The following is a 25394-nucleotide window of genomic DNA, read 5'->3' as shown; positions in this document are numbered from 1 at the left end:
ATGAAAAATCGGGATGGGAGTGGGGGGTAATAGGAGCTTATATAAAACAACGCCCCAAATATCGGGACTGTCCCTATAAAATTGGGACATCTGGTCACCCTACTTGGAATTTACATTGGCATTAACTGAGATCAAAATCTGCTCCACAGAGCAGATCTCTTGAGAAAGACAGTGCTATGTTTCCAGTCACACTGCTGACCATATTTGCACTTCAGTTAAAATTGGCATTTTGTAGGCTGGTTCTGGCAGTGACCACCTTGCTAACAAGACAGTTTCTTCTAGTGTAAAAAAAAAATCATATGGAAAGAAAACAAAAGACAGATTTCTGGACACATTGTGCCTTTAAATACACTGCAGAAACTCTGTTCTATTAACAGAATTACTGCAAATTTACACCAATGCAACTCAGGGCACAATTGCATTTAGAATTCCTAACAGTAACCATTTGAGTGTCCTGTGTAAAAGATTGCAAACCATTTTCCCTCTCCAAGCCTCAAAAGAATTCTAATATTAAAACAGGTTGGTGGCTGCCTGGTAGTCACTGGTATTGGTGTTTCATTCTGCTAGTGTCACAAATGGTCTCATCTCTGGCACTAGGCTCCCACACGCCAGCTAGAATTAAAACCTTGCACAAAAAATACATGCCATGGTTTATTCATAGTGACAACTCCATGTTATCTTGTGAATTCTCAGATTGTTGAGCTGCAAAAATGGATACACTTCTCCTTATAAAGACAATGGTGATGGTGTCCTTGCTAGGCAGACAGACAACTCGTGACAGTAGAAGGAACAAGTTGAAAGCTTTCTTAATCTGGTTAGTGAAGCTCTTGGTCATGCAGATGACATCCATGAGAGAATGGGAGTGGAAACAACTGGGGCTGATGTGGACGAACCAAAGAATAATAACTGTCATGGGGAATGGTTAAAACCCATGGCAAACTGCTCAAAGGCATGGACTCTCAGGATATTACATTGTTTCACAGGGAATGTCAAGCACTGTGGGAGGCTAGAAAAAGACTGACAATGCCAATTTGTTCCAAAAGCCAGATTCTGAAGACTCTCTGAAGGAGTCTCTGTATATGGTGTAACCAGAGATACCAATACTATGCATTATGGCTAGATATGCCATTCCAGAGAAGCTATGCAGGCTTGTTAAATCTGCAGCCAATTTGCAGATTATAGTGCAATTTCAGTAGATCTGGCAAAGAGAGGTGTAACTTTTGGTGTTACTAAGTTTTTGTGGCTTGGGGAGAGAGTTACTCTAGTGCTGGTGAGGTCGTGTTCCTCCGTCTACCCTCTGTGAGGATTCCAGATGATGGGTATGGCTTTAATTCCCACCAGGGCTCTCTACAAGCTCTGCTTTTGGGAACATCTGAAGTGGCACTGAACAAACCTACTGTACAGAGACTCTGACCATGCTTATCTCCCTCCCAGTGCTCCCCTCTTCCCAGGCTGCACTTATGGTATCTGATATAAATGTAGTTGTGGCCTTTGTGTGGAAGAACAGTGTCTCCGTGGGTTCCCTGAGAGCTGCATGCATCTCAGAAGGTCCACCGGTTTGTGGAACACCATTCAATAAGGGGAAAATCCTGTCTTAATAGAATGATGAGAAGGAAACTCCATGAAAGAAAGCTCCTGGAGATCCCTGCTGCCTGTGTGATTTAAATAAATAAATGGGAGCGAATATAGCCTCTCCTTGAATAAATGCTCAGCTCATAAGAACGGTATTGCATAAGGGCTAGACTTAACTCATTTCAAACAAAATTTAACAAGTGCATCCAAACTAAATAAGATTTGTTTTTTTTGAAGCAGGGTCCGTGTCTTCCTGTATGTTTGAACAGCACTCAGTACCATGAGGTCCCAAGCAGTACTAAGGCCTCTGGGTGCTACTTCAATACAAATTAGCTATGATAATATGAAGCAAAAGGCATGCATGGCATATTTGCTTTGAGTAAATTTCTGTAACATAATTTTTTATATTCAGATCCAGATTCTGCTCTCAGTTCCGTGGTGTAACTCTGGAGTAACTCTATTGACTTCAGTAGCGTTACTCTAGACTTACACCATTCCAACTAAGATCTGTAGCTGTCTTTCAGTCTTTCATGTGTTAATTTCTGAAAAGATCTGTTGGCACAGAACATAGAATACACAGACACTGCCGAAGAGTACTTCTCAATCCAAATGAGAACTGAGCATGCTGACCCTGGAGACTAACTACTCCAGATCCTTTGGTCTGAGAGAACCTGTGTCAGAATACAGAAAGTGCTTTTTCAAAATTCCAGACTAGAAATACACATTGATAACTCCAGAAGGCCTGATTCTGGTCACACACCAACTTTACACCTATGTAATTCCACTTACTTAAACTGAGTTATTCCTGTGTTACACTGGTATAGGGGATATGAGAAACACTCATACTGTTTGAGGGATTGTATTGTTCATAGAACCTGTACCACTTGTCTCTTATCAGCTGTTCTACGTTAGAATTGGCTGTTGCAACAGATAATGTTCCTGAAGACTCTTATGCTATTTAAATGACATACATAATCCTTCCAAGTAAATGAACAGCCTTTCCTGAGGTTCAAAATCCTTTCTCCTATTCACGACATTCAACTCATCTTAGTTCTTTCTCTCCATATTTTCCCAGGAACATAACTATATTCGTTAGAAAGCTCAAGAAAGAGTAGTATTGTATTCTTAATGACAGAGCCAATTGAGATACTTCTGGAAGAAAACCAGATGGGAAGGCTCTATTTAAGTCATGCATTTTAATCTCTTGCTTTAAAAAAAAGAAATCCTTTGCATCTGAGACTGTGAAAACTCATTACGACTGATGGGTAAATTAGAAAAAGAGCTGCCAAATGCACCAGCTCATGCTAAAACACTTTCAAAAGAACTACAGTCTTTGAAATATAGGTCAGTGGTAAGCGATATTGCATCAGCATAAAGGCATTAGTTCTGCATTGTTTTTATGTTATAAAATCCCTGTTTTTATAAATAAGAAAATACAGAAGGAATTAAATGAAAAATCCTGTTAGTAAGGACTTGGGAATCAGAGAATCTTTGTTTATCCTCCTTACCCTGGAATACCACCTCATTAAAACTGAGTTTTCCCCTGAGCTCTTGCTGAGAGCTTCTCTTTAAAGTTTTAAGCAGTTAAATGAGGTTCAATTAAATTCTGAATGTCTCCCTCATAAAATACTTATTTGAATATGGTACTCAGGGGTCTCTCTGGGAAGGAAGGTTTGTGTAGGAGGAACTGGAAAGGAGAAATTTTAACTTTCATGCTTCAGTATTAACTGTGCCTTTGAATAAATTATGCTGCTTCTAAAGTAAACATGTCTATTCATAAATACATTCTGGATTTCCTCTGAGTAGCAGATAATGGGCCTGATTCTTCCCTTGGTTACCCCTGTTCACATCTGACTGTGGTAAATGAACTTGCATGGCAGTTGAACTAAGAGCAGAATTTGGCCTGATTCTGGCTATCAGAAGCTCCGTCATGTCATTGAGAAGCTACCAGCGTGTTGTAGGAGAAGCTGGAGCTGAAATTGTGGGTTTGTGTTGGCAACCATTTGCTTTTCTCATCCCTGCTTCCAGTCAAGCTTTTCCTTCATGTTTTGCTACAAGACGCGTTACGTCATCTGTTTTCTCTGCAATAGTAAAGAATGGCAGGTGGTTTTCAATTCCATCTCTGTAAGAGTCTGTCGGGGCTAGCATTATGGCTCCCTTATTTCTCCCAAAACCAATTATGCAGCGCTGGTTTACAGGGAGTGAGAGAGCAATGCAAGTCCTAATACTCAGCTTCAGTGCTGTTAAAGAGTAATGAAGGGAAATGTTACATAAGGGTTTAGAGCTATTAAATCCATTGTGGATTCTAGAGATCAATTTAATAGTGAATTATTTTACAGAAAGAGAGAGAGCGAAGGAGCTTAGATTTCACTTGCTTATTGGTGAAACTGCTCTGTTTTTCATCTTCATTTCTCTTTGATAAAAATTCAGACCAGGACTAAGAATACTTTTCACTGCCTGTGTATTGTGATCAAAGGGTGTGAGAAGGTGGGAAAGTATTACAGTCTCCATCTGACTGAGCTTAGATGATCTGTAATTTCAGCTGCATACATTTTTTTGCACAACCAAGTTGGGACCCCTCAGTGCCAAATACCCACCACATTAGTGGGCTTTGTGGATGCTCAGTTCCACTGAAAATCAAGCCCCATATGTCTCAAGTTGAGTATCAGTCAACAAGGCACCCAAAATTAGTGGCCACTTTTGAAAATGTAGGCTTCAGTAGCATGGCTGAGGTAACATAACCCATGGCTCTTGATACCGAGATCGGTACTGGACCCCCCCCCCACACACAAAAGGGATGTATTCATGAGTATTTTAAGGCTCTAATCATCATTCCAACTGAGCACCAGCACAGCTGAGTACTACTCATTACTTCCATCCCTCCCTCACCATCTCTATGGAGATACCCACCCAAAATCCTGATTACTCACTTTTACCAGGAGTTTAAGTTTGCCCATCTTTTCATACCACTGATCCCTGTACTGGTTCCTAGGTTTAGTTATTGTGATGGATGTGACTCAAATCCTGTTTAGTCTCACTGTGTAAAAATAAGGGAGGTGGAGGGGAAGAGAGTTGTCCTAAAGTGAAACAATATTCTTTGCCTTCAGCCAATCAATGTGTGGGTATATGTAAGGCACAGCACTGTATCTCATTGAAATTCTGAGGCTGTACTGATCACATCACCTACCCTGCGTCGTCTTCTTTCATCAAAAGGCTTGTCTTGTAATCCTGATTTCTTAATAAAGACTATGTATTGTATTTATATATTTATTTTGCTAATGGAGCCTCAGGTTAAATTTAAAGTCCATTAGAACTGCTGCTTGCAGAGTGCCCTTGAAAGTGTGTTTGATTGCAGAACCATCCAAGCATGACAGGGAAAGCTCTGAAGCATTAATGGCTTTGGGAACACAAAGGTGGCTTTGCTGACTTATTTTAGTCCCACAGTGGCATCTGAACTGTCTCCTGGGGAAAGAAAATAACGTAAAGGGTCTATATGTTGAAATGGTGTGTCAGTAAGGTAGGGACAGTGCTCTGGAATTAAATCCTCTTTTGTGACAGATGTGAAAATGACAGGCAGAGAAATGTTCAAAACTCCCAGGGTGAAATCCACCTCTCCCTGCACAAAGGTCAAGTAATCGGGCTTTATGCAGAGAACTAAACTGGGTGGTGGTGAAAAGAGATTGAATTCACCCACTCTGTTAATGGCAAAAGTCCACAGGGAGGTGGGGCAGGGGAAGGGGAAAACAATGCAGACCTTCTAGCTGCTGTTCCAGACTATAAGCTGAAATAGCAGTTGGTGCTCCTTCACACACCATGTACATGAGTTTTGGGTCAGTGGAGCCATTTATTTTTCATGGCACCTCTCCATAGCTTTAGGCAGTTTAAGATATGCACAATTAAAAGGGTAAAAGTCCAGAATAGAGAGGCATGCCCCCATCATATCAATGTCCTGCCAGAATATTTGGCAGGACAGCTTCCTCCCCCAAATCAGCTACCACATCCAATCTCTTCTGTTTTTTCTGGATGCTTCACAATGCTTTTCACACTATCTCCATCTTGTGTGGATTGAGCTTCAGCCAGCTCACCCTCCCTCATCCACTTCCTAGTCTGAGCCAAACACTGAGTCAGTTACTTAACTGCTCCAGCCAGGTCAAATGAGGTAGAAATGAATGTCTCCAGCAGCCTGAAGGTACTACAGCAGTCTACATGTCCTGACTAGCCCTCCTGATGACTTCGTAAACTTATTGTACAGGACGGACAATAAGGTAGAACCCTCTGGAATGGAATGTGAGCAGTTGCAATATACAGTAGATTCTGACAAAGGAAAGTTTCTTCGTTTCCAACCATCTCCAACCATGCCTCCACTCAAGGGCAGATTTGAGTTTCCTTCACTGTGTTGTGGATACAAGTTGAAAGGATAGACCTGAACTGTCAGCCTCTGCGGAACAAAATCTGCGTCTTCTTTCTTGGAGCATAGACAAGTCATGCCTACTGAGATTCTGGAAGCAGTGCAGGAGCTTTGAGCTGCTACCTGCAAGTGTGTGGCTAAGCAACTCTGGCAGTATCTGGAGTTTGCAAATTCCTTTGCATTATCTGCTAGCTTATTTCAGTGTTAGCATTATCTTAAAAGAGAAGCATAAAGCCATTCTCCTCTGGGTCTGATTCCTCATTGCTTAGAATGCCCTTTTAGAAGCTTCACAATTGTATATTATTCCCATCTGATTTTTGTTTCTTATTTTCTATTTGCCAAGCATTGATTTTTGGCCATGTCATGAATGAAGCTGAAATTGAGCTTCTCTGTAATGGCTTGGTAAGGTCCACATCAAAACTTAGCTATTTCATATCTAGAGGACTTTTCTCATCTGAATATAACTACTTTTAGACAGGTCAGATTTAAGTTAAACTAGTTGATGGCAGTTTATTTAATTTTTTAATATACTAGTCTTTAGTTTAGGCTTTAAAAGTGACTTGTGATAGGCCATTAAAGTTTATTTCTTTAATAATTATACAAGGAAAATGTTTCAAAGTCTTCTCTCCCACGGTTGCCAGCATGAGTTCTTATATTAGTTGGTAAAGTTTTGGATTTTCTGCTAAAGCAGATTACTTGCATGTTACACATATGGTGCTGACTGAATTCTGTTCTGGTTCAGTGCAAATTGTCCTTTTCATTCCTTCCAAAATTGCAGTGCCCATGATTCTTGCATTTTTTATTATAGCTACAAAATTCACAAGATGATTAAAAGAACGGTGGTAATATTCCTTAGAAAGTTCAAGAGATGGTTCTTCCAGTGAGGCACCCGGGACAATACCATGCTCACAAAAGCTAGGCAACTAATCAGAGTCAGATAAACTTACTGCCATCTCAGTCCACTGCTATTCATAGCTTTAATTTCAACAAGAAAGATCTTCTGTCCTTCAGATGAAGAATCCACCTAGCAGCAAATACTTCTGCACCCTACATTGTAGTTCACATTTCACCAGCAGATACCATAGAAGTAGTGCTTTTGGGAGGCCACTTGATTAAACAGCCTGGCTGTCATATTAAAGGACCAAGAGGTACTTTAAAGGTACCTTTGAGAAACAAAAACATGGTCAGCTAAGAAGGATACAGTGTCCCACCTTTATAGGTTAAAACCAGCATCTTAAACCCTACTAGGAACCATTAAAGAGTCAGTGCTGAGTACTGTGCACCAGTGTAGTATGCTCTTGGTATAAAGCATCATTTAATAAGAGTGCAGAATTCAGCTATCCAAACTTGCATTGCCAAATAGTCTTAAGGCATAGATCCATTGAAATGATGCATGTTCGTTTTCATCATCTGAGTCAGATGCCACCAGAAGAAGGTTGATTATCTTTTTTGGTGGTTCGGGTTCTGTAGTTTCCACATCTGAGTGTTGCTCTTTTAAGACTTCTGAAAGCATGCTCCACACCTCGTCCTTCTCAGATTTTGGAAGGCACTTCAGATTCTTAAACCTTGGGTCGAGTACTGTAGCTCTTTTTAGAAATCTCATATTGGTTCCTTCTTTGCATTTTGTCAAATCAGCACTGACAGTGTTCATAAATCAAACAACATGTGCTGGGTCATCGTCCAAGACTGCTATAACATGAAATATATGGCAGAATGCAGGTAAAACAGAGCAGGGCACATACAATTTTCCCCCAAGGAGTTCAGTCACACATTTAATTAATACACTATTTTTAACGAACATCATCAGAATGGAAGGATGTCCTCTGGAATGGTGGCTGAAGCATGTGAATGTAGAAGTAGGACTGAGTGGACTTGTAGGCTCTAAAGTTTTACATTGTTCTGTTTTTGAGTGCAGTTATGTAATGAAAAAATCTACATTTGGAAGTTGCACCTTTCACAATAAAGAGATTGCACTACAATGCTTGTATGAGGTGAATTAAAAAATACTATTTCTTTTATCATTTTTACATCTGAGTGTAAATATTTGTAATAAAAAATCATAATACAAAGTGAGAACTGTACACTCTGTATTCTGTGTTTGTAATAGAAATCAATATTTTTGAAAATGTAGAAAAACATCCAAACATATTTAATAAATTTAAATTGGTATTCTATTGTTTAACAGCATGATTATTTGCAATTAATTTTTAAAATCACAGTTGATTTTCTGGAGTTAATGACATGAGTTAACTGCGATTAATTGACAGCCCTAGTTAAAAACAATCCCAGTGAAGAGGCAGATAAAAAACTCTATTTAAAACATTAAGGACTGTAGGCTCCTTTCACTGACTGGCCATTTTAAATGACACCGCTTTAGGGGCAAAGTTTCAATGGTCCCTCCCCAAAACTGCACTAGCAATATTTGCAGTCATACCCTTTTAAATTTAATGAGTAATTAAGTGCATAAGCATCCATTTTGGTCTCATACACTTTTGGGGTCCTGAATGGGCATGTGTATTTGGAAGCCCTTTGAAAATCTGATCTTTAATGTGGAAATTGCATGAATATTGCTGTCATTTTATATTTAAAAGTGAGCACACATGCACACACAAAAGATCTGCTTTAGCATGGAGATGCCATCAGTGCTCATTATAGGGTATTGTATCCAGTGGCACAGATGCAGAACCTGCTGGGGTGCATCAGCATATTAATCCTTGAGATCTAAAGGCTGTGAATTCAAAACCCAGAGCTGCTCACTGGAAAATATTTAGAGAGACAGTGCCTGCCATACAATTTCAGTGTGCGCACACTGAAGATGGAGTGAGGGTGGGGAGATATTGGTGCTGGATGTTGCAATATGTTCCAAGAAATGAAAACCAGGAGCAGGTTTTTAATGGCCCAGCCATTCTAAAAACAATCCAGACATCCTAATTAAGTCTCAACTGGTAGGGCTTGTTTTAACTCACAAGAAAAATAAGAATTAAAATTCTACTGCTGCTACTCCCCTCACAATGCATTATGTGTTTCCATTTGGAATGTGGTCTGAGAACGGAATTTGAAAGGAATATAAAACCCTACATATTTACCCATTTGTACTATTATGTGACTAGTCTTTCTTGAGTCTCTACGCAGACTGAGACTAAAGAAAACTGGGTTCTAATCTTGAATCTGACACTGACTGGTTATATGACCTTGGACAAATCACTTAACTGATGTGTCTGTTTCCTCACCTATAGAATTGATTTTGTAACACCTGCCTCTCAGAGGTGTTCTGAAGCTTAATCAGTTAGCATATGTAAATTATTTACAGCAATTTGAGATCCTCTGGTAGAAAGTGCAAATAACAAAATTTATATGAAAGATCTCTATTGTTAAGTATCTACTTGAAAACTTGCATTGATGTATCTGATATTATGCATTTCACTGAAACTCAGTGGTATCCCATAAGGATAATTTTGGGCAAGTTTTGTTTTGACTTACAACTGAATGATCACTATATCCAGAGCCATAAAGCAGTGAATTTTCAAAATCAGATGCATACAGACATTCAAAATCACCATCTCATATGTATACATCAAGTTTTACCTGGCATCTTAATACCCAGGAGGTAGGTCAGACAGATATTAACTGTCTTTAACTGACGTTCCTTGCAAACTGGACAATTCTTTTATCTGCAGCCAGTTTGCCTTTACAAAGGAATGAAACTCTTTTCTACCTTTTGAAAAATCCAAATGCCTCTTGATGAGTGAGAGTGAAGGGCAAACCCACTGACACCAAATTACTTTTGGAAAGTAATTTTTGATCCTTATAACTGAATGATCATATGATCTGGCTACTACAAACAAACAACAAGTAACTACAGTCAAATTCTATTGTGTAATTAAAAAAAAAAAGTAGGTTGAGTACCTTGGCATTTTGCAAAAGTGCCTCTTGTCCTGCCTGCCATATCTAGATGAGAATGGAGCTCCTTTGGGGCAGCAGTGAGCTCCGTAGTAAAGGTGCGGTGGCTTTTAATTTGAAAGCCTCTTATTACCAAGCTTCTGGAGATGAAGAGAGAAAATCTATTTAAAGAACCGAGAGCATGTAAATAAAAAATAACCCCATAAGAACTAGAAAGCAGCCAGTTTCAGTGGCACTCTGGTACTGCAATATTTCTGTCTTGGTGTCCTGTGTATCTGATACATATCTTTCTCCGCAGGAGGAATTGGCTGCTTGGGTCGAGACAGGGGACAGGCACGGCAATGTCTTGATGCAGTGGAGATTTATAACCCTGATGGGGATTTCTGGAGAGATGGGCCTCCGATGCCTTCTCCTTTACTCAGCTTAAGAACCAACTCCACTAATGCAGGCTCGGTGGAAGGGAAGCTATATCTCTGCGGAGGATTTCATGGAGCAGGTACTGAATACATCTGAAAAGAGTTTGATGTTTCTTCCATAATTTAAGCTTTATCATTCCACACACACATACAGTCCCTGAGCCTAATCATCAGGTTTAAAATACCGAAGCTTCCCAGCCCCACAGAGTTGCATCCTAGCAGAGTTGATTCAGCCATTTGTATTTCTGATTCTTAATGTCAATATAAATTGAGTTCCATGCTGTTTACTTGCTGTCAGACTTTTGGCTGAAACACATAAGGGCCAGATTCTGATCTCTGCTACACCTGTGAAAATCAAACTCCACTGACTTCAGTAGAGTGACTCCAGATTTACACCAGTGTACCTGAGATCAAAGTCTGCCCCTAAGTTTCTATGTTAGGCACACTAAAAAGTTTTGGATATTTTTCCAAGAGTAAGGCTTTGTCCTGAGTCAAAATTTCTGTTCAGCATAGCTACCTGGCCTTCATTACCACAGTATTTGAGCACCTCGTTCCCCCAACCCCCTTCCATCCTATGGCTGGAGAGATATTAATGGGCTACTTGAATTGTACCTTGAAATGTGTTAACTACTTATGCTAAACAATCTGTATTTAGCTGATATACTCTAAGGGCTTGTCTACATGTAAAGCACTTCAGCAGTGCAGTTGTGCCACTGTAGTGCTTTGGTGAAGATGCTACTACACTGATTGGGAGAGTTTCTCCTGTTGTGTAGTTAATCCACTTCCATGAGAGGCGGTAGTTATGTCAATGGGAGAAGGTTGTATGTTTCCCAGACCTGAAGAAGAGCTTTGTGCAGCTCAAAAGCTTGTTTTCTAATAAGGCCTTTGCACAGCACCCCTGTGAGGTAGGAAAGTGCTGCTATTCCCCTTTTTACAAGCAGAGAAATGGGACTTGTCCAATATCATAGAATCATAGAACTGGAAGGGACTTTGAGAGGTCATCTAGTCCAGTCCCCTGCACTCGTGGCAGGACTCAGTATTATCTAGATCATCCCTGACAGGTGTTTGTCCAACCTGCTCTTAAAAATCCCCAATGATGGAGATTCCACACCCTCCCTAGGCAATTTGTTCCAGTGCTTAACCACTCTGGCAGTTAGGAAGTTTTTTCTAATGTTCAACCTAAACCGCCCTTGCTGCAATTTAAGGCCATTGCTTCTTGTCCTGTCCTCAGAGGTTAACAACAATTTTTCTCCCTCTTCCTTTTAACAACCTTTTATGTATTTGAAAACTGTTATCATGTCCTCTCTGTCTTCTCTTCTTCAGACTAAACAAACCAAATTTTTTCTATCTGCCCGCATAGGTCATATTTTCTAGACCTTTAATCATTTTTGTTGCTCTTCTCTGGACTTTCTCCAGTTTGTTCACATCTTTCCTGAAATGTGGAACCCAGAACTGGACACAATACTCCAGCTGAGGCCTAATCAGAGCGGAGTAGAGCGGAAGAATTACTTCTAGTGTCTTGCTCAGAACACTCCTGCTAATACATCCCAGAATGATGTTTGCTTTTTTTGCAACAGCGTTATATTGTTGACTCATATTTAGCTTGTGGTCCACTATGACCCCCAGATCCCTTTCTGCAGTACTGCTTCCTAGGCAGTCATTTCCCATTTTGTATGTGTGCAACTGATTGTTCCTTCCTAAATGGAGTACTTTGCATTTGTCCTTACTGAATTCCATCCTATTTACTTCAGACCATTTCTCCAGCTTGTCCAGATCATTTTGAATTTTAATCCTATCCTCCAAAGTATTTGCAACACCTCCCAGCTTGGTATCGTCCGCAAACTTTATAAGTATACTTTCCACTTTTCCACTCACAATATCACATAGTGAGTCTGGGACAGAGCAGGAAACTGAACTCAGGTCTGATGTATTCCAAGTCAGGATCGTAGCTTTTTGGACCATCTTTTTCTGCTAGGTTTATGTCCTTGCACTCCAAATACAGTGTGCTGGCATCTGCCCTCCATATCATAGGTTACTGCACTGTATGTAGAATCTTTGTAAAATGCTTCAGGATGAAAATAACTCATATAAAACTACACTTTTGTTATTGATATGCATGCACAACTCCCCATACGCACACATAAAATCTCCTGAGACAGCACCAGCTGCCCCATTTCTTTTTTTAGGAGAAAGTAGATGGCAGATATATTCTCCCTCACTGTCATCTCAGGCTAACTGTCTTCATATGGTATCGCTATGACACATGTATCCTTCACATGGCAATGGCTCCTGTTGCATTGAGTTTCATGTACATTTTACTTGTGCAGTAAACTCTCATGTAAAGCTGCCTGTCTAGTTGAATGATAATACTGTTTTGTCACATAGGGTTCTAACTCACCTTCTTTCCCATTACCACTGGGGGAGGAGAGAAGTTGTGTATGAATATTATCTAACAGGCATATTCTTGTGTCATCTTTGAACCAAGAATTTTGTGACCTCAAAGCACGGGTGGTTATGACACATCATTGTGTTTCCATGGCAAACATTGTGCCACCATATTTTACTAGTTTCTCACAGCAACATCGAGATTCAAAAACAAAAAGCCTAAACCAACTAAGTGCAAATTTCAAAAGACTGATCAGACGCATGGGTAAATGAAGCAATTACATTCAGCATGACTAACCGTTTAGTATGAAACTTTCTGAATAAGAGCACTATGGTTGCTTCAGAGCCATGAAAAACATTCAGTCTGAACACCATCACACTTGGGCTCTGAGTCCTATGTAGAGGGTTCTGGTACTGGGGTTGGAAGAAGGAGAGAGGGAGGAGTCAGTGTTTGTGTCTGAAAGTCCCCAGGTGGATTTCAGGATAGCGAAGATCTTAGAATCATAGGGTTAGAAGGGACCACAAGGGTCATCTAGTCTAACCCCCTGCCAAGATGCAGGATTCGTTGTGGACAGTGGCTAAACCATCCAAGGCAGATGACTATCCAGCCTCCTTTTGAAAACCACCAGTGGAGGAGCTTCCACTCCCTCCCTAGGCCGTCTGTTCCTTTGCCCTACTGTTCTGACAGTTAGGAAGTTTTTCCTGAGATTTAATCTAAAGTGAAGTTTTGTGGGTGCATTAGGTGGGAAGTCAGACTAGATGATCATAATGATCCCTTCAGGGTATGGATCTATGGACCATCAGAAATTAGGTTTGAGTGAACACTTTTTATTTGGCCCCCTTGCAGTCTTTCTGTTATGTGTTTGTACAATGTCAGCATGATGGGTCTCTGATTGGGCACTAGTGCAAAATAAATAATTACATCACATTCTTTTAATGTAGGTGGGCTTTGTATTAGATTTCAAATCCAGCACTTGGAAGTTAGTAAATGTCAGTTTTACAGTTGCCTGTACAACCTTTGTTCTGCCTCTAATACACTAATGAGGCAGAGTCCCTGCAGAAAAAATAGTATGCAATCATGTCACTAAAAAGAGCATCATAATGCATGTGCACAAGGGGGCCAAAATACAGCTGCACAGACAACTGTAAATCTGGCATTTGGTTTTCTTACTTTCAGACACTTGACTTTGCAAATGAAATAATGTTCCTTTACAGTTGTTTGGTTTGGGGTTTTTTGGTGCAATTTCCTAGTTTTTGTTAAAGGAGAAAGGTAAAACCAGACTTTATTATGCACAACTCTAGCAACCACCAATCACTCATCATCAAGAGGGTTTGAACTCTTAAGTCATCAGCATGATAGCAAAGAAATTGACCACTCATACTACAGGACTAACTGCACTAACTGGCAGCAAAAGGCTATTATTCCAGAGGCAAAAATGGGCAGATGGGGCCATGTGCTGTGCCCTGAAGAGTGGTTGATGTAAGCCTGGTTCTCTCTCTCCCCTCCTTTGTGGTGCCACTGAGGCAGGAGGAGGAATGAGCGACTGGTGCTATGTGTTGGGCCGGACTGGGGTGAGGACTGGGGTTGATGAAGGAAGCCTGGCTGGGCTGGCCAAGCATTTCCAAAATACTGTGTGCTGCTGCTGCAGCTGCTTTGGAGCAGCCTGGGCTCAGCACTCTAGAATATTCCTGTTTGGCTGCTAGTTTGGCATGCTGGCAACATTTTCCTCAGGCACACAATGGAGAGAACGGGTTGGGTAATTTTCAGACATTTATCACCCAGCCAAACCTGAATGGAATTTCACAGGACAAGCTCACGGCACATCTGTAACCTCAGCTGAATTTCAAAGGGCTGCTAACTGCTGTGAACTCTAGGGGTGTCAGAGCTTCTCAAAAAAGGCCAAAAGCAATTTTTATAATGGAAATTATTAGGCAACCTAAATATCAAGGTTGCTACCAGCTCTCCCTATAATAATAAATCAGTCCAACCCACACAGCCTTGATTCATCTTTCCTTGTACTTAAACCTAATCTGGATCTAGTGCAGGGCTCAGATTGCACCTCCTTCGTGAACTGGTATGGTTTGTTTTTATTTTTTGTTTTTGGCTGGCTGCCATTTTGATTTTGCTCCTGTGCCCTTCACACTGCCTAGATGCCACTCAGTAGCCATCTTACGTTGTTATTGGCACCCCTGGAGAATCAAAGGCCAGAGGCACCACATGCAAACACACACCTGGGCTTAAAAGCACCAGCTGTCAACTACCTGAAGGCCCCAGACTTGAATGAGGAGAAAGTCAATACTGCACTCTGGCTACTGCTCCCGCCACCAAGTCCCTGGGCTGCCATTGCCTTAAACTGTCATGGTTGGGGGCTCCACTCATTGCCACCTCTCAAGTCTCTCAGCCTGCCTGAGAGAGTACAGCTGGAGTAGCAGTAACAGCAGCCGCAGCAGCACAGGAGAAGCAACTGTAGCGGCAACAATCCAGAGCCCCATGAAGCGGGAGTCAATGGGCCTGCTGAGCCCGGCTGAGAGTGAGCTGAGCCCGGAAGAGCATGCCAGACAATGCAGAGCATGCACGAGTGAGCTGAGCCTGAGATGTCTCCAAGACTCACCAAGGGTAAGCTGAGCCCTGGTAGGCCTCTGAACCCCAGGAATGGCACAATGGCATTTTGTTTGGATGTTTCCTGTAGGGCAGGGTTTGATTTGTGGGTAGAGCTTTGGAAAGTACCACTTTTTTTTAGTTTGATCCTTGATCCAGGTCTGGGCACTGACTCATCTGTGTTGTCATGTTGAGAGCCGCCATCTTCCCGTAATATTATTTCTGACTATGGCCATTGTAGGTACGTGAAAACCATTTGTGTTCTGCTGAAATTCCAGTTTCACACCTGCTTTAACTTGACTTGGGAAGCTTAATTCTGTAGCCATTGAAACAGGGGTGTACACATTAACTGGCTTGGTTCTCCTAAGAAGTGAACTAATATTAAGGAATTATTAATCTATTTGTCTCTGAACTCTGCTACCCTAGGCATCCCAATGTCACAAATGCTAGCTGTCATCTGTCAGCAGCCCCCCAGTAAGATTCACGGAAATGTGGTGTTTTAACTAATTAAAATCTTGTTGACAGTTACAGTCTATAGTTCTGCAGACAATGATAAGTGCTGCTCTTAAAGTGAACATTCAGAACAATGCAATCAGCAATAGCTGTTGAGTACTCTACTAGGTGTTTTGCTGAGCTACTACCATAGCTACGGATTTTAAACCAGCTTTTGTAGATTGCCTGCATAATGGTCTTGTTGATACATTTATATTTCCTTTGCCTTTTTACATAAAATGAAACCCAACACCTGCACAGGTTGACAGCTATTAGTGTTAACGAGCTGGGTGTATGGCATAAGCAGTCACATTAGCATGCTTCACTGAAGGATGTGGCAAGCTCATGTTAAGTTATTCAGCATTACATATTTATAAAATGCCTGCCAGTTGGGTTTCCTATTTCTTTCACTGATTCTGAAGATAAAAACATTCTTGGGTTAAAATCGTGGCAGGGTGTGTGTGTGCGCGCGCACGCACTTTGTGTTGGAAGTGGGTTATTTGGTTTCATTCTAGGTTTGCCAAGGTGCAAATTTGTTGACCTTCACATCATATTGTCAATCTTATGTGTTTTCCTAGGCTTTGGAGGGAGGGAGGGCATTGAATTGATCTGAGGAATTGGTAGAAACTGTACTTTTGGTAGGGGGGTTTGTTTATAGATATTGATCCAATTGTCTAAAATATTTGTAGGAATAAATTTTTGGCATAAATGCAGATATAATTTTTAAAAAAATTAATACTATTGTTTGCTGAAAGCACATGCCTAGGTTGTCACGCAAAACTACCACCTGCATATGTCCTTGGCTGTTTTGCAAAACAAAAGGAAAACTACTTGAATTCAGCTATTAAAGGCCCTATCTCAAATACAGGGTCTGCTGCTATTGGCCCATCACATATAAAAGTCCCTCTGATCCTCATCAACTAACTCCACTTAATACTGAGCTAGATGTATTTGAAGTGGCAGTTAACTCCTTCTCTACCTCAAATACAGTTCACAGCAGTAATATATGTTTATACCATTGTTGATTCAATGAATTAAAGATGTAGCTAGTGTGTTTGTGCACCACGGCCTTCTCCTGGATGAAATCCAAGATGCTTAACTGTGTGTCATAGGACCCATCCTGTTAATGAAAACTGGAGATTCTCCTTTAGCTTAAGTGGTAGGGGAGTCTCTGATTTTGGAGCAGGAAGGCCTGAGTTACATCCTTGAAATTGTTATGAAGTTCCAAGTAGCCAAGGTATACAGCATAGTGACACTCGTGAAGTCCTAGCTAACCGTGGAATTATTACTTTTATATACATATTTTTAAATAGCTAACCCAAATGCATTTAAGTGTCTTCTCATCATTTACATGAATTACACTCTTGAAAACAAATCTATAAATTGGAATAGTGTTTAGTTTATAGCAGGGCAGTACCATGTTGTAATTGGCATATTCCAGCCGAGCTAATGAGTTTGGATCTCAGCACCATCCTTTCCTGAGAGTGGACTAGCTTAACAGTTATTTATTTTGACTAATCTGCCATAAAGTCTGCTCCCTTCAGGCTCATCCATTATATGATTTAGTTGGAGAATAACTGTTGTGTTTGTTTTGGATTATAGTGGTTACAGTACATTACTTGAAGCAAATTAAATTTAGACATATTAAGGAGCCTGGCACAGTAAATACTGTACTTGTGAAGTTTGGGGGATGTGGGATTGGAACAAAATTGTTTCTCAGGCACCCTGCTATGTTCGCAGTTAAATAAAGCAGGAGGGCAAGTTCTTGGCTGATTGCTGCCTGTTTGCAACCCTGCTTGTTTCCCTGATCAGTTAGAATTTACTAGGTAACACTGAATATTTCAAGTTCTCCTGTCCACAATGGTTAGTTTTTGAATATATTTTCCTATTAATAAATGGGATGCAGAATCCCTGTTTTGTTTTGCACAGAACTAGCTCATCATAGGCTGTCAAGCTGCAGGCACTCAACTATCTATCAAGCCTGCATATGGAATCCACACTAAGAAGCTGCCGAATGACCTTTCACCTAATTTTCACACTAACCAGAGTAATATGTAATTCAGCTCTTGGGAAACATAGGAGCAAAAGAGAGAGAGAGCTCTAGCAAGCCCTGTTCCTAGAGATGGCTGCCCACTTATCCAGCATTCATCAATCTAAAACATGCTATGGTAACTAAGGCTGGTATAGGTCACAGAAGCAATGACAATATGCACCTGCTTGCTACAGCTTCTGCATTTGACCCTGTGTCTGATGGGAAGATATTAGTAATCCAGTCACACTTCAGATCAAGGTTCCATTTATATCTAGTTTAGAAAGTGTTAATAAATGATTAATAGGTGTTTTATTAAATGTTCAACAATTGTTATAGAGTCCAATAGGTTGCTTATAAATATGGCTTATAGCCATGTATATCATCTGCTAATGTACTTATAACTGTCTATAACATATTGTTACCCCCTGGGGCCAAAATGTGGGGTCTGGTAGGTTGTTCCAGCTGGCAGCAGAAGCTGGTGATAGTCAGGATTTATTTGATGTAGCTTTGTTCGTGTGTAAAGAATGTACAAAGTCCTGCGTCTCTGAATGCAGAAGGAACCAAGAACAAAAGGAGCACTGCCTTAGCTTACAGCCCAAGCCTAGGGTTGCCAGTTTGGCTGGCCGAAGTCCTGGAAGTTTCATCACATGACAAGGGCCGGCGCTTCCATTTAGGCGACCGGGCACCAGGATTTGGGAGGGCGGCAGGCTGCTCTGGTGGACCTCCCGCAGGCGTGCCTGCGGAGAGTCCGCTGGTTCCGCGGCTCCGGTGGAGCATCCGCAGGCACGCCTGCGGCAGGTCCACCAGAGCCGCGGGACTAGCGAGCTGGCCCTGTGCCTAGGGAGCCAAAAACACTGGCTCTGCTCCTGCACATGACATAATCTTTAATTGCATATTAATCTTTAATTCCTGGAGACTCCAGGACAATCCTGAAGGGTTGGCAACCCGACTCAAGCTGCTTTAGACCCAAAAGCTGTCTCTGTAGCTTTATCCAGGGTCACCCTGTGCTGAGAGGCTATTGCTAGGCTTTCTTGTGGCTTTTATTGCGTTGCCTTTTGCTCTATTCTTACCTGTTCACCATTTCAGTGTGTGTGCTCTCCACCCACACACCAACCCACCTGGTCACAACGCCTAGTCAAACCCTCCGCTCACCTGCTGCTAATTTCTGAGCACACTCTGTTAGGCTTTATCCCAGGTGTGACCCTTAAGTGTCTCCCACGACTGTCTTAAATGTGGGACTTGTTCACACAGCAGTTTGAATGAAGTTTTAATTCAACCCCTAACAATGTTTCATATGCCTCATAATGATATACTGCTTGTGTCTACAACGTGCTTATAATGCTTATTAATCCTTTCTAAACCATTTATAAATGGGATCTTAGCACAGAGTGGGACCAGTAATTCTGCTTCTGTAGGGGCCTGGTCCTGGAGCCCTTACTCATGTGCTACTGAAGTCAACGCACCTAATCTTGCGATGGTTGAAGTTAATGTGAGTTTTGCCATTAACTTCAGTGGGAGCAAAATCAGGCCTCAGGAGACTATGCATGAGAGTAAAGAATGCAAGATAAAAGGATAAATAATTAGAAAGGTTCTGGATATTGAAACCCAAACAAAGATGGTTGAAATAGCAGTGGAAATGGGAGGTCCTCCCTCTAGGCCACCACATCCACCTTTTAAAAACAGCATATAATTAGAGAGTGCACTGACTGCTTATGAAAGTGAGACTGTGGGGATAGGAGCATTAGATAGCCAGGTAGGCAGATTGATGAAGGCCTTGTCTGTACGGGTTCATTCTCTGTACAGATGCACTGAACCGTAAACCCAAGTCACAGTGTGCCTCCCAGTTCTCCCCTAGCTCTGGTGGGTCCGTACCCTGCACCAAGTCTATGCCTGGCACAATGTGCGCTGGCCAGTGTGCTGAGGGGTGAAGCCCAGGCTTTCCCTGTTCCCTGCACACATGCACAGTTAAGGAGATGTAGTGACTGCAAAGGGTGTGCTCTGTGATGTGGGTAGCCACCTTATGCCCCCTTCCTTCCCTGCACGGGCACACAGGATGGTTCACAATCTGACGCATAGTTATGGACAGAAATGGGGTTGTGTACGACAGACCTGGAGAAAACATTTTTCTCTTTTGTCCTGTTGCAAGTCAGGATTTCATGTCTCCCATGGTGACAGGCTAACAAAGCATTTAACCCATTGCAGCAAAAGCATGTGCATCCCCTGCCCCCAAGCTTGTAACATTGTAACAGGTAATTAGGAGTGCAGCTATGAATGGCCATGAATAATATGTTGTCATGCTATATGCAGAGAACATTATGTGTTTTCTGGTACAGAGAACCACAGAAATCACAGATGTCTAAAGGACCTTAAACAGACAGATGAAAACCCCTCTGTGTAAACAAACCAATGCTGGAATCAAAGCATTTCAACAGTGATAAGTCAGAGTTAGAATAACTGTTAAATGCCAATGGCTGGAGAAGTTGGAGAATAAAAGACCAAATGAGGGTCTGCCAGACACTTTGGGGATCTGGTGTTGGTGGTTGATCTGTAATGCCTGAATGAATCCTTTAAGAAAAGATAAGAGCAGCCAGTTAACAATTTAGCACCTAGAATTTTAGTGGCTGTTTTGAAGCTGATCCAGGACAAAAAGAGTTAGGGTGCAGTAGAGAGATGTGCATCAGACGTAGGAAAGCGGTATGACGATGTAGGGGGAAAAGCCAGGACTGAGATCAGCAGGTGCGCAGAAAGGAGGTTGGGACAGGAATTCCACAGAAGCCTATTGATGAGAAGCAGACGCATAAATTCTAATTCCAGTTGTGACACTGACATACTGTGTGGCCTTTGTCAAGCCTCTTAATCACTTCATGCATCAGTTTCCTCATCTGTAAAATGGAGGCAATAATATTTACAGCAATGGGCTATTAAGGATTGATTAGATACTGGACCAGATTTGTGCCTGGTGTAACTCCACTGAAGTAAAATTAGTAAGGATTAGTTTGTTCCCTTGTCTCTAAAGTGCTGTTCAAATATTTTCCTCATATGTTCTTATAGCTAAAGCACTGGACTGGAATTCCAGAGTTCCAATTGCCAGCTCTGCTACAGAATTCCTGTGTGATCTTGGGCAATTCACTTTGTTTTCTCGTGCCTTGGTTTCCCTTTTGTAAAACATAAAATAAGGGCATTGTGAGGGTAGATTCATTAATGACTGGGCAGCTCAAATAATACAGTGATGGAGTCATGCAAATACTTGGCTAGATTTGCAAGAAATCTATACTTTTTTTGAAATTAACTTTGTATTGGAATGTGTGGTGCTTATGCTACAAGAGGGAAAATAAATATCAAAGAGATCAGAATAATACATACCTATATCCACAAGGGAAAGTTGTTACCCTCAAACCACATATGGAATGCAATTTGAAAGAACAGAAAAGCAAATAAAATATTTATAGCATTGCCTGAGGCAATATTGTAGGTCTCAACGTGCAGTGGTCCATCTTGATTCAGGTAGCATGAGAAATCATACAACGAAAAATCAGTCCAGCAATGTTGGATAGTGAAATGCATTTAAAAATATAGCTTTTAATAGAATTGGATGTTTCTGAGCATATGGATGGAGGCGGCCATCTTATTGAAAAGTAACGTTCTCTCTGTCAGTTTTATCTTGCTTTAAACATATCCAGAGAAGAACTTTGTTATGTAAAAAATAAATATTTTGTTTACAAACAAAACATTATCAGCCAAAGTGTTAAGCAGGATTTTGAAGATTACACCTGCAAATTCTGCATGCAGAATACTGTAGTTTGCACATGTGAAATGTGATTTTTGCATTGGCAAATTAAAGCCTCAATTACAAAACAAGGTCTTTATTGCCCAGAAAAGGTGATTTTATAGGTGCAGTATTAGGCCTGGTCTGTACACAGATTTTGCACCAGCATAACTATGCCAGTTAGGGGGGTGATTTTTACCAATATAGTTGAATCGATACAATCTCTAGTGTGACAAAGTTATTCTGGTATAAAGATGCCTTTTACTGGTGTAGCCTATTCCCCTTCCTATATAGGAATAAGCTCTACTTTTATGGTGCTATAACTGCATTCTCACTGGGGAGAGGGGGTGTTGCACGGCTTTAATTCTACCAGAATGTTAAAGTGGTACAACGTCTGTCTGTAGACAAGCCCTTAGGGTGTGTATTGAGTCCAGAGTTAATCAGAGCTAGCCTAGCATAGGTGAAGCATCCCTTCTGCAAAGTCCTGTCCATTCTAGACCCATGGAACTGCATCCCCACTGGTGCTTTACTAGTCTGTGTGTTTGGCTGGATTTCTAGCAGGATATCCCATTGTTCTTAGTGGAATATTAAACTGGACAATTCTCGGAATCCATTAACAGTGTACGGTAGGATAACTTGTCTTTCCTATGTAGGCTCCTGTGAGGAAAACTTCTAGATGACCTCCTGAGGTCCCTTCCAACCCTAATAGTCTATGATTCTATGATTATGGATCTTTCTCAAAAAGGTACCTCTCAGGATTACTTCTGATGGTTCAATCAGTATTGCTAGCAGAATGAAATCTCAGTTTGTGTAACAGTGAAATCTGTTAAGTGACCATTTGAGTCACTAAAAAGAAATAATTTGCTTAACGTAGGTGGCTGTCTAATAAAAGTGGAGCAGAACTGTGCTAAATATGTCTGGGGATACTGTGGGGTGGTTTCTTAAGAGAAGTTGCCCAATAAGAGTGATTTCTTGAGTGAGTGTAGGTTCTACTGTACACTCATAAAATAACTTTTCAGGAAAATAAGCTACTACAAGAGACTGAAGCTTAGAAATATAAGTTATAATTAAAATAACAGAGAAACTGATGAGACAGTGCTTAGAGCATCACTTGAGTTACCTCTAAGCTAAGGCTTGGGATTCGGGTTAAAGCTTTAATCCAGGCTAGAAACTAGAACTAATGGCCCCAAACTCACGCAAGGTGTTCTTGCAAATTTTTGGCCCAAAATAATATTAGACAATAGTGGCAATAACTAATACTTAGCTCTTACATAGCAGTGTAAGTCTAATGCGATCATCTCTTTTTGTGAGATTTCTATCTTGTTGGGCTGAAACCTTTCAAGAATGCATTGGCTGTGCACAGACTGGATCTGGAGCATTGATCCTTTCTGTTTTTAGACCCAATATCTGAAACCAAAATCACAGAACCACATTTGAATTCAGTGATTTGAATTTGAATCCCATCAAACTTCAAAGGGCTTCAGAGATGAAGAACCAATTTTAGCCCATTTCTTGTTAACATATTTTTCTTTGTCTCAGATCATTCTTTTTATGTGAACTTTCTGAACCAAATGGGTGTAGTTTCCTTTTAAGTTAAGCGAGATAAGACTAGAGAAATTATTGCATTCTTTATTCCAACAACATAGACTCGCTTTTATCTCTCAAAAGTTGAGAGTTAACTAACACCCCATGTGCTGGAAAACAGAATTCATAGAGAAGGGAACAAAACTGGTTACAACAGCCTACAAAAAAGGGAAACAAAAGACACTAAAGGTTATGAGTCATGAGGGTCAGGAAAAGACACAGCAAGACTTGTGGGAAGGATTACTGAATCTTCCTTTGATGTTTTAATTAGGATTTTTTTTAAGTGTTGCAATCCTCCACAGAATGTTTTAGACAGCTCCACTGTTTGATTTTTTCACTCTATTGTCTCATTTTGTCGTGATCCATGCCAAAGAAATTCCTGGCATAATAATTTATGGTATAAAGGAGTTGATCTAATAATAAATAACAGGACTGGAGCCTCCAGTGTCACATACTGGGGCTGCTTGTGTCTTCCTGTTTGCTTTGAAAAAACCCTTCTCACTCCTGCTGGGTCATAGAGAAGCAAGAGCTCTTTGCTGGGGCTTGTAGATGTCATTTGTTTACAGTCTCTGTCAGTCAAACCTTTCTTCTCCATATTTTAACTGGGTGTTTTAGCAGCTTGTTCTCTTCTTTCATGGATGGATGGATGGTGCTTTCCTACCTATTATTCTTCCTCTTTCCTTGCTGAACTGCGTGAGTTTGATAAGCAAAACATCACGACTGGTTAGCTCCCCCTGGGGCTGTATGACGAAATGGAACAAGGGCTATTTAGATGGGGACAAATCCTAAGGAGGTCTGACTCCGGTTATATTCAGGCTTTACTCAAGCAAACTCCCAAAGGGGAATTAAAGCTAAAGTAAGGTCTTGGGATTTAGTCCAGTGAAAATTTCAGCCTACCCCTTGTTCAAACTTGTTTTCCTCTCTTCCGCAATTAACCGTGGGCAAAACTGAGAAAAAATGATGATTGGGGGTTCTGAACTGTGAGACAAAAGCATCTCTTTGTGTTACCATATGAGAAGCTATGTGATTGGAGCTGGTGAATAATTCCTTTAGGAATGATCACATGACAGAAGACACACGTAATTGGAGACAGGGTTGGCTTTGGGTGCTCGCCACGCTAGTCAATGTGGGGGAGCTACATTAATGTAGATCAGGGGTCGGCAGCCTTTCAGAAGTGCTGTGCCAAATCTTCATGTATTCACTCTAATTTAAGGTTTCGTGTGCCAGTGATACATTTTAACATTTTTAGAAGGTCTCTCACTACAAGTCTATAATATGTAACTAAACTATTGTTGTATGTAAAGTAAATAAGGCTTTTAAAATTTTTAAGAAGCTTCATTTAAAATTAAATTAAAATGCTAAGCCCCCCAGACTGGTGGCCAGGACCTGGGTGGTGTGAGTGCCACTGAAAATCAGCTAACGTGCTGCCTTTGGCATGCATGCCGTAGGTTGCCTACCCCTGATGTAGATTTCCCCCCAGTTATCAGGCTGGGGAAACTTATCCTGAAATTCTTTTTTCCACATGACTGTCCCCACATCCTGCAAGCCAGCCTTCCAGGACAGTTGAAGAGCCCTGGATGTATGTTAGGTCTCGTGATATTGAGCCATTGTGATGCAATTGTTTTCACATGTTGCTCCTAAATCATAAGAAGACATGGATGTTATGGATAAGACTGGGGAACCACTAAGACTGTTCTCATGGGAGAGAATGAATGGCCTGTGCTCGCAGGTTATGTGCTTTGCAGCTCTCAGGATCTTCAATGTTTTCTTTCCTTTTCTTTCCTTTGCTGGTTGATCCAGAAGTAAAATTGCTGTCAGCCTCAAAGAAGGGAAAGCTACAAACACTGACACATACACTCATTAGAGATAAATGCATAGGTTTTGAGGACATATAAAAAAAGGATCAAGAGCAGCCTCTAAAGAAGAGATGAACGGGAGTGCCAGTTTGGACACACTGTATAATGAAACATGTCACCAGATTATTAAGTCTCAGAGAAAATACGCTGCGTATGTCATGTTTCTTATTGTGATAGTTCTTCTGGTGGTTGTGAAATGCCTGTGCTTGCGAATCTTTGAGACTCAGCTTTTAGTAAAGCCATCTAGAGAGTCATCAGATGTGGAGGAAGGAGGCTGGTAGCAAAACACATTCACATCCTCTTCTCAAAGTAAGAAAAGTTTCGATTAAGGTCACTTGCTGTGAGAACCTAACTTTGAAATAAAAAGAAAAAGTGAGAAAAATG

The 25394-nt window shown here is 41.0% G+C and overlaps 1 protein-coding gene across 3 annotated transcripts in view; it reads left to right on the top strand.

Moving 5' to 3' along the window:
- KBTBD12 (kelch repeat and BTB domain containing 12) overlaps positions 1-25394 on the top strand; it is a 68056-nt gene that overhangs the window by 19327 nt on the left and 23335 nt on the right. For all 3 annotated transcript variants that reach the window (XM_032802734.1, XM_032802733.2, XM_075073152.1), the window contains exon 5: positions 10179-10376. In XM_032802734.1, coding sequence (XP_032658625.1) covers positions 10179-10376 — 198 coding nt within the window. The remainder of the gene's footprint in view (positions 1-10178; positions 10377-25394) is intronic.

Source organism: Chelonoidis abingdonii, chromosome 17, assembly GCF_003597395.2.
Source record: "Chelonoidis abingdonii isolate Lonesome George chromosome 17, CheloAbing_2.0, whole genome shotgun sequence".
Taxonomy (NCBI): Eukaryota; Metazoa; Chordata; order Testudines; family Testudinidae; genus Chelonoidis; species Chelonoidis abingdonii.
The sequence above is the reverse complement of the archived record's forward strand: the minus strand, read 5'-3'. Positions and strand labels throughout refer to the sequence as shown.